At 39.7% G+C, this 10721-nt stretch overlaps 1 protein-coding gene across 1 annotated transcript; it reads left to right on the forward strand.

The window, feature by feature from the left end:
* Positions 1-1781: 1781 nt before the first annotated feature.
* Positions 1782-7792, forward strand: tcea2 (transcription elongation factor A (SII), 2). Its single transcript, XM_066702326.1, has 10 exons — positions 1782-2025; positions 3121-3183; positions 3656-3761; positions 3884-3974; positions 4230-4372; positions 5252-5307; positions 5870-6025; positions 6234-6380; positions 6735-6806; positions 7119-7792. Exons 1-10 carry the CDS (start codon positions 1957-1959, stop codon positions 7125-7127), a joined length of 912 nt encoding a protein of 303 aa, XP_066558423.1. The 5' UTR covers positions 1782-1956; the 3' UTR covers positions 7128-7792.
* The last annotated feature ends 2929 nt before the right edge of the window (positions 7793-10721 follow it).

A 10721-nucleotide genomic window follows, 5' to 3' on the forward strand; every position in this document is an offset into this window, starting at 1 on the left:
GTTTATGCACACGGCTCAGTTCTCAGAATACGAATGGAAAGAAAAAAAAAATCTGTCCCCACATGTCTTTCTTTTTAAACTCAACAACCTAATTATCAATATAAATGTATACATATTAGTACAGATATGTCTATGTCTTTATGAATTATTCTATTATGGTAGTTAATAAAACCTTGGTCACTATATTTTCTATTAAGCCTATAAGACAGTGTTTCACATTTCCTTTGAACCTTAAAATAATCATATATATCATAACCATATACAATATACTCTCTCTCACACACACACATATATACATATACAGCTCTGGAAAAATTAAGAGACCACTTAACATTGATTTCTGAAGTTGGAGTGGTCTCTTAATTTTTTCCAGAGCTATATATATAGTAACTGACTAGATTACTTGATTTACTGAATATATATTTGGTAATCTTTTCATCACCCTTTAAACTGTATCCACAACACCATAAAAAGGTACACAATTAAGAATGGGCATAAAGCAGAACATTCATATTAACATTTAAATAGTTATTGTAGCATTACACTGGTAAAGCCGCATGATTATGTTACACACGTCAATTATGTTTAACATCCATAAAATTATAGGTTTTCACTGTGACTTCTATGTATTTATTGTCATTCAGGTCACTGATTAAGGTGTCCAAATTACCTCTAACGAAAAAAACTATTCACATCGAGAGGCTTCTTCTATTTTTGTGTAATAATAATCTAGTTTCACTCCAAAACAAACAAATAAACGAATCTTTTCATACAGACATCAACCAAAAATATTAAAATGATATGAATGCCATGTGTACCTGCTGTATCTTAGTCTCTTCTATTTCTATATTGATAAACAGACTTTTGTACATTTCCTGATATCCATGACGTTAATCCAAAACACAGCAAAGTTATTCTTTTTGGATCAAGTAGCAATACAGTGTTTCAGTTTCCCGCAACATCAATTGGAAAAAAAATATGGAGGAACAATTGTATCGGTTCGTGTTTGCTGTTCTGTGTGAAAATAATAATAATAAAAAAACAGATGATGTTTCGGCCCTCAATAACCGGTAACTCACCCCTCGCAGACAGCAGCGGCTCTGGTGAAGCAGCACTGACCTCTGGTGGAAATATAGTGCACTGCAACCAGCATGCGCATCTGACAGACAATTAAATCATCAAAGCATCTGAAAATAAAGTTCCCTTTATTGGCTTCTGAACAACACAAAACAACAGCAACATAACATTAAGTTGCCCTCACAGTAATGAATGAAATCATGGCATGAATATCCAAATATGCATTGGTTTATTCGTTCCATCTTTGCCAAAAAAAAAAATATATATATGTGTTTCAAAAAAGAAAATTTAACATGTCTGTTTGAAATGTGTTTTGCAATTAACAAACTTCTTAATTACACAGAGTTTGGCTCATTTTGTCAAACATTAACGGTATGAGATCGAGGCCGACATACATGTTTTAAATATACGTACCAGAACTCGAATATTAATGTTGCTAAACGTATTCTGCCCAGATGAAACCTTTAAAATAAAAAAAACAATATCGCATTAATTTGAATTAATTATGGCATGTTACTTAAAATATAAAAGTGATACCAAGACAACTAGCTGATTAATTCATTTACAAACGAACACTACATTTCCCATGATTCCGAGGGAATGCACGGCCGGTCAGCGGACCAGTAGATTACAGTACAAACTACATTTCCCATGATTCCAACGGCCGGTCAGCGGACCACAGTTTATGTGCGCAGGAACTACAAATCCCAGACTCGCTCTCCACTTTCCTGGACTTGGTTGAAACTGTACGGAGCCGCGGTACTGCGGCAGCTCGTCGTGTATCACAGTGCCGCCGTTGGGATAGAAAGCAGGCACTCGGCGGTTGGGAAATAAATGGAGATTTTTTTAACGACGTTGGTAGCACTGCGGTAAAAGAAAATGGTGAAGGATCAAGAGGTCGAACGCATTGCCAAGAAGCTGGAGAAGATGGTCAACAAGAAGAGCACGGTAAGAGCTGCACGGCGGGGAGCAGTAACATCCCCGAAACACACTGGTCATCGTTCAGATGTCCCTCATTTAGGGCGAAATTTCTGGAAGGTCCCGGAAAGAAAAGGGCTGCACATGCAAATCCGCCGCTTTATTGTTTTGCAGCAGGAAAATGGAAGCCGGGCTGCAACACAGCGGCTCTGTGTCCCCTTTTGTTTTCCATTTTAAATCAATTTCCGGCCGTTGCAAGCGGTCAGTGTGAATGCGACTGAAGTGCAGTGAAGTGCAGTGAAGTGGAGGTAAACGCGGGGAGATCACTTGCTTGGTTTCAGTTTCGTTTTCGTGCACAGCGCCGGGGGTATGATTTGCACTGGGCGTGCGGGCTCACCCCCAGTGCAGCGCAATGGCCCCCGCGGACTGTGGGCATCAGCCGAGTGGAAACATCGTCATGACCGTGAAGTCAAAGCATCGCCTGCCTCACTCTTCATACTAGCAGCATGCATGTGTTTTTCTGCTGTTATTGTACCTCGCCACACCTCTTGTCAGCAAAACATCCCAAAAAAATGCTGCTGCTGTGAGAAATCCGGCTATTAATTGCATACATGTGCATTTTTAATATAATTGCATGATCGTGTTCAGGCTTTTCCCTGCTTTTGATTGATTTATTTCGCTGATGAGGTGGCAGCTGGTGCTCCTCCAGATTTGCCTCCAGTGTCAGGCTCCACCATTGGGGAAGCATGCAAATGTCCAGCTACACACTCGGGTAGATCAGTATGCAGGACACGTGTGTCTGTTTTTAAATCTGAGCCACATCTGTAGCCTTGACCCCTTTGTTTTGCTGCTTTCTAGAATGATAGTGACATCCTGCTGCAACATTGTGATGCATACACTATCAGTGTTGTTGGTATTTCACACTTAGTGTTTTTAACATTAAATTGCATAGCAGTATTCAGAGACATGAGAGTTCAGCTGTTGTTTCATCTCAACTTATATTTTAGTACTGATTTTGCAGTGTCATGTTTTTGTATAGTACTGTGCAGAAATGCATGCATGTAGTCTGTTTTGTAATGTAATCATTTTTACTTCAATGTGTTTTTTGTGTTTTTTTTTTTTTAGGATGGTGCTGCAGACTTGTTGAAAGAGCTTAAAAACATCAACATGTCTTTGGAGACTTTGCAGGTGAGTGATTTCCATCATTATTTTAGATGGTAAAAGATCATTTTAATTGGTTGTACATAGATATGATTAAAAGTATGTGTTTCATATTTTCATCATTGTCTTTAAAGGGCATTTCAAGGCACAATCTCTACAAACCTAAATTGTGTAAGAAATCAAGTAGCTCTTTCTCTGCATCATTGCTATAGTGCTAATATTCAGCATTGAAGATGTGCATCGTAAACAAGGCGTCAAAGCATTTTGAGAAGTGTAGCTGTCCGTTATATATGTGTGCTGTCTAATTCAGTGACTAAGTACCAATACAGTCTAATTCTCCTTCAGCCTCATTCTGTCAGAAATGTATCCTCTGAAACTGTATTGCATCTTCTTTAAGAAACTTTCCTGGCTAAGGTCACTTCTTTTATTGTACCTCGTGGCAGCAGATACCTGGTGAGAAGATGCCTTGTAAAGCATGGCAATATTCTGTGTTTTACAGTCTACAAGGATTGGGATGTCTGTCAATGCGGTGAGGAAGCAGAGCACAGATGAAGAGGTCCAGACCTTAGCCAAGTCTCTCATTAAATCCTGGAAAAAACTGCTTGGTGAGAATAATACTTTGTGTGTGTGTTTATGAGCAATTTTTCTTGCATTATTTTAAGTACACCGAGCTTTGGTGTGTGTTTAAATGAATGAGAGAGAAAAAACACATTTTCTGATTATTTAGATGGTGCTGAAAACAAACTCGACGACAAGAAGAAGGAGTGTTCTTCACCCGCCTCCTCGTCCAAAAACAGCCCGGAGTCGAGTGACCAGAGGTAGGCCTGTTTGGTGGATATGTGTAGTTAATGCTGACTAATAATGGGGATGTTTTTCAAGTGTGTGTTGATAGATTATAATGTTGTTTTGGTTGTTTTTAATCTATTGCTTTTGACTATTTTACATTGTAGCTTGTGGATTAATTGATTTTTAAATATGTCTGTTGTTGCTGCTGTTATATGTACAGCTTGGTATTAGTTTTCATTTAAAGATGCATTGTAAAATAAACCCCCCCGATTTGGTTTTTCTTGTAGTTCAAGCAGAAAACAAGAGCCACCAAAGACACCCACTACCCCCACCACTCCAAAAATCACAGCATTCCCCCCCGCGCCGGTCACAACGGACAGCGTGCGCAACAAGTGCAGAGAGCTACTGGTGGCAGCTTTGCAAACAGACAGTAAGTCTCCCTCCGTTGAAGTTGTGTGCTTGAATCATTTTACTAGGAGATCGAGGATATCTTGAGATTAAGAATTGAAACCGCTAATTAGGAATGTTGCAGAGAGACTGTGTTTGTGATTCCGGGGCTTCCGGTTGCGTATTCTGTGAGCAAAGTGGAAATGGTGTCAGAAGCACATGCTGTGTCTGGCGTTCAATCTTCACACTGTTACCCCCAAGGGTTCTTGGTATATAACCCACTACGTATATAACCCCTTTTAATTTGTTAAAATGGTAAACCGCATGCCTAAAAGGAATGACTTATTAATAAAACTGCACGGTTGTGTAACACTTTATTTTTGGATCAGATCAATGGCGGGCCTCGCAAAACATCCTCGTCTCTCTATTCGCACAAATATAGTTTCTTTCTTGTGATCTTATATTACATAATAAATAGGCCATACGCAGCCCCAAGGCCTTTTCGTATGAATTGTACATGTGCAGGAGGGCCTGATGCCAAGCAAAGTGGAAGTGTCAATTAGAGCTTAGAGGATTATGACCTTAATTGACATGAGATGTTTTTAGTTCCTGCTCTTAAATGAATCGCTGGGTAGTAAAATAAATTGTTAGGCACAGTACTGTACAGTCACGTTAATTTCCTACAACCCTATTTGCTATATTTAGTATTGGCATTAGTTTTCCTAATCTTATTTATGTATGTTTATATTTAATTGTAGTGTATTCTATTTTGGTTGGGTGTGTAAGTTGTGTGATTAGAGTCCTTCGAGGTAAAGCTGATAAGATTGTGATGTCATGTGCAGAAGAGTATAGATTCACTTCAGTTCTGTTGTGTTTGGACAATAATGTCTTTTCAGTGTGTAACTCATTTATTATCCCACAGATGATTATATAGCGATTGGGACTGACTGTGAACACTTGGCAGCGCAGATTGAAGATCATATCCTTTGAAGAACTCAAACTACAAAAAGCACAAAACATGCTCTTTTGGGACGCTTGGGTGAAGCAAATACAAGTAGTCCATAAAATTAATCAAGTTGTATTGATGTCGGGTTGATGTAAGGACCAGATTAAGACTTGTTTTAAATTGTGTGATTTTCATTTTCAACTTTTTCCGACAGCCCCACCTTCTGGTTCAAAAGTAAATTCACTCCTTTACAGTGGACTTGAACTACTTAGGTGTCTAAATAGGCGTCTCTTACTTTACACCCCAACACATTTTCAGGAGTTTGGACCACCCCAGTAGAACTATGTAGTAGAAGGTGAATAGAGTTTATTTTGGCCTAGACTCGCAAAGAATGCTGTGAAAATGCTTGGCAAGGCAGAAATCAGGCCAGAAGAATGGGATTGTCCTCCTGATCTTCAGGGCTGGAAAACAAACTGGGCCTTTGGATTTCAGCTGGGAGCTGATAGCTCTTCATTCATGTTCTTTTGGATCGGTGTTGTGTGTGTCTGTGTAATAATGGGGGCTTCAGAGATGGCTTTCCTTGACGGCAAAAAACAGATCTACCAAGAGTTCAAATGTACAGACATGAAATATAAAACCAGGCTGAGGAGCAGGATTTCCAATCTGAAAGACCAGAAGAACCCAGACCTGAGGAAGAACGTCCTGTGTGGAAACATTTCCGCTGAGCGCATTGCCTCCATGACGGCAGACGTGAGTTCACCCCTGCTCCTGGAGAACCCTGTGATGTGTGTTCGTTTCTCTAATTCCTTCATGGAAGAACTAGACCATTTGACCCGCCCGGCTCTGTTAGTCGTGCTGTTCCTCAGCCAACTTGTTTGTAAATGTCTTTTAACCTTGAAGTTTTGTAGGTGAGAATAATATACAGTATGTTCACAACTGCTGGACGTATTTGTTTTAGGAGATGGCAAGTGCGGAGCTGAAGGAGATGAGGAAAGCCCTGACCAAAGAGTCCATACGGGAGCACCAGCTATCCAAGACCGGGGGCTCCGAAACGGACATGTTCATATGTGGGAAGTGCAGGAAGAAGAACTGCACCTACACACAGGTATGTCCCGGGGCGGAATTCATTGTGTCCAAGAACCGTGGTTAATTTCATTGACTACGTATTTAATAATTCTGACCTGACCTGGATAGTTTAAAATCTTGTATGTTTTTATTTGAACAGGAATAACACTAACCTGCCATAGAGTATAATGGAATAATGACATTTCCGCTCAGAAAATATTGTTTACTTTGTGTACACCGAAACCAGAAACAATTGTGTGGGGAGTGTCGGCAGTGCAGCACATTGTTTTTCTCCCTCTGTATGGGGGTGTGGTGAGAGGAAGTGAAATTGAAGCCTGCTGGAGGCAAAGTGGGATTCTTATTTCCATTGTGACTAAAATCTGGTTTCTTTCAGGTTCAGACCCGCAGTGCCGATGAACCCATGACCACGTTTGTTGTGTGTAACGAGTGTGGAAACCGATGGAAGGTATGTTTTAATAGTTTTTTCCCCCTAATGTGCTTTTATTGTGTAGAACATATCAAAGTAAACTAATATACAGTGTAAAACAGTCCTCTGCTGCCTGTATCTTTTTCGAAAATATTAGCTTACCTCTTTTTTTTCCTTCTTAATAATAAGTTATAACTGCAGATGAAGTAGACTGGCTTTGCATTGTAAAAGTCTGCCTTCAAGTAGGTAAACTCTAAGGTGGATCTGATGCAAAATGCCCCAGTGACTGTAGTACAGTATTATGTTATTGAAGTATTTGGATAATTGATACATTTTGTTTTTTATTTACAGTTCTGCTAACAAGAAGAATTCCTGCATTCCTGTCAAGATATATAAAGTGGAAAGCTGTACAGTATACAATGTTTCTTTGCATACAATTGTAGAAGGTGATTTTTGAGAAGGCACTTTGTTGAAGGGCATTTTTTTTTTTCCTGTTTTTTATTAAATTGAATCTAAGGTACTGTATCTGCAGAGCATTGTTTTTATTTGGATTGAGTTTGTTTTGGTTGAAGGGACAATTATAGGCTCTGCTTGGGTCTTTGTACTCTCTTTGGCATTTATAATCTGTTTGTGCCTTTTAATGACTGATTATTTTTTTCTCGGCTCTTCTTCACATCCTGCTTTTCAATGAAGTGTTGTTATATTCCTATATAAAGTATAGCACTGTTGCTTGTGAGGGAAAAACTGTGCTGCAAATTTCCCTTTACTTAATTTCCACTATGACCAAATGCAAAACTTGCAGCCAGTAGGAGAGAACTGTCTGAAGTGGCCAATTTTTTTTGCAACACAAATGGTTGTGACTGGATAACTCATGATAATTCCCCCCTGCTGTTTAAAAGAAAAAAGGAAACTGATTGTTCAGACAGCAGTAGAAGTTTAATGAAAAATGCTTTTTTTTTTTTTTGTATGTGTATGTATCCTGTTTTTCTTAAGCTTCTGTAGATTTCATTAAAAAGTTCCTAAAATTACTGTCTTTGTTTATCATTTCCAGCTCTGGATTGAAACCCAACCATAGCTAATATCAAAATCTGAAGCTAGGCCTGTACAAATCTATACACAATGTAGTTGTCACAGCACAAAATCAAAACTTGTTGCTAGTAGAAGTCTAGGGTTAGTGTGAACTCTAATATTAAAACAGAGCCTCTGGACCCCTAAGATTACATTATGCTGTGGGGGGCATTTTCCTGGCATGGTTTGGGTCCACTTGTCCCCTTAGAGGGATGGGTCACTGCAAATCATTACAAAGTTATTCTGAGTGATAACCTTTATCCTGTGGTGACACATTTCTATCCTGATGGGAGTGGGCTCTTCCAGGATGACAATGCCCCATCCACAGGGCACGAGGGCTCACTGAATGGTGTGATGAGTATGACAATGATGTGAATCATATGCTATGGCCTTTGCAGTCACCAGATCTCAACCCAATGGGAGAGTTTGGAGCGACGTGTTAGACAGCGCTCTCCACCACCATCATCAAAACACCAAATGAGGGAATATCTTTTGGAAGAATGGTGTTCATCCCTCCAGTAGAGTCCAGAGACCCGTAGAATCTGTGCCTAGAGCACTGAAGCTGTTCTGGCGGCTCAAGCCCAATTTACTGACACACTTTGTTGGTTTTTCCTGTCACCCATCTGTATATATATAATTTTATAATTATGTAAACATCCAAACATAAGTATTACAATAAAACATGTCTAACAAGTGAATCATTTTGAGATAGTCCTGGGTGGTGACTAGAACAATTTAAGTAGTGCTGCTTTAGGCTTGAAAAGATTGGGAAACACCAAGTGCACTTTATAGCTGCACTGCTTCTAAGTTCTACTAGAGGGCACTGTTGTGTTGAGTTGCTATTCTGTCTTGTCAATTACCTGTCATTTAAATTAAAAAGAAGAGAAACTGACTACTACATCCATTTTTAATTGGACTAATCACAAAAAAGGGGTATATTTATAATTTATAATTATTAAAATGAATATTACAGTTTCAGCGTTTCAAACCGACAACTAAAAACAGCACAAAAACAGATTCTTATAAAATGTAGTATTTCGTAATCTACTTACACTTTATTTTAGAGTAGGTGTGGTCTGAAACACGGGGTTCTTGAGAAAGTAGTTTATGCAATACTTTTTTTTCCTTCTTCTTCTGGACAGACCAGAGAGACAAATGGAAGTTTTACATCTACACCGATCAGCCATAACATTATGATCACCTGCCTAAAATTGTGTAGGTCCCCCTTTTGCCACCAAAACAGCCCTGACCCATCGAGCATGGACTCCACTAGACCTCTGAAGGTGCTGTGGTATCTGACACCAAGACGTTAGCAGCAGATCCTTTAAATCCTGCAAGTTGCGAGGTGGGGCCTCCATGGTTCGGACTTGTTTGTCCAGCACATCCCACAGATGCTCGATTGGATTGAGATCTGGGGAATTTGGAGGCCAAGTCAACACCTTGAACTCGTGATTCATCAGACCAGGACACCTTCTTCCATTGCTCCGTGGTCCAGTTCTGATGCTCACATGCCCATTGTAGGCGCTTTCGGCAGTGGACAGGGGTCAGCATGAGCACCCTGACTGGTCTGCAATGCACTGTGTGTTCTGACACCTTTCTATCAGAACCAGCATTCAGTTTTTCAGCAATTTGAGCTACAGTAGCTCGTCTGTTGGATCGGACCACACGGGCCAGCCTTCGCTCCCCACATGCATCAATGAGCCTTGGCCGCCCATGACCCTGTCGCCGGTTCACCGCTTTTCCTTCCTTGGAGCACTTTTGATAGATACTGACCACTGCAGACCGGGAACTCCCCACAAGAGCTGCAGTTTTGGAGATACTCTGACCCAGTCATCTAGCCATCACAGTGTGGCCCTTGTCAAAGTCGCTCAGATCCTTACACTTGCTCATTTTTCCTACTTCTAACACATCAACTTTGAGGACAAAATGTTCACTTGCTGCCTAATATATCCCACCCACTGACAGGTGCCATGATAACGAGATTATCAGTGTTATTCACTTCACCTGTCAGTGGTCATAATGTTATGGCTGATCGGTGTATAAGGAAGAAGCTAAATATCCTTGAATATTATTATTTTTAATTGTGTAGAAGAGGGCAAGATTTAAACTTACAACCACATAAATGGTTGCCCACCAGTAAAGCACATCGCAGCTTCGTTAATTTGCCTTCCTTCTAATTTCTCTGGTGTGCATCACTTCATTCTCAGTTGTTGCCGAGATATGTTAATTAGTTCTCACACAGTGCAAGATTTGGCATCTTCATGATTGCATGTGGAGATGGTGTAAACCTCATCTACCTTTGTTTGTAAGAAGTGAGACTGAACTATGCTGTAACCATCATGTTACATGTTACATGCATGTTACAGCATAGTTCAGTCTCATTTCTTACAAACATTGCAGCACAGAAACCATATCAACAAAGGCGATTTCTCCTTGGCTGTAAGAAACTCAGGACTAATATGCACGATTCGCGAGCCTTCCCTCAAACTGTTCCCATTCTCACCACAGCAGGTGCAAACAACCCATTTTAATTGCAGCCTGACATTGCAATTCAGGAACCACTTTTGAGTCCTGTTGCTTCAAGTATTCAATCTTAACCGTTAGTAAGAGGTTGAAAAAATCCAGCACAAAAGTGTGTAGTTAACTTTAAATTTTATTTATCTTTTGAAACAGTAGAAACAAAAAAAGTACAAGGTGCAAAACTACAATACGTTCCTGTAAGGGGATACAGTTATTAGAAAATAAGAAAGGGGTCTTTATAAAATAATTCTGTCTAAAAAAAACAAACAAAACAAAACCCAAAAATTACTCCATAATGAATTTCAATAAGTCAGTTCTGACTGAGGAATATAGCAGCAAAATTAATATAAGATCTGAGAGCTGCAA

The sequence above is a fragment of the Amia ocellicauda genome, chromosome 4, assembly GCF_036373705.1.
Source record: "Amia ocellicauda isolate fAmiCal2 chromosome 4, fAmiCal2.hap1, whole genome shotgun sequence".
In the NCBI taxonomy this organism is placed as follows: domain Eukaryota; kingdom Metazoa; phylum Chordata; class Actinopteri; order Amiiformes; family Amiidae; genus Amia; species Amia ocellicauda.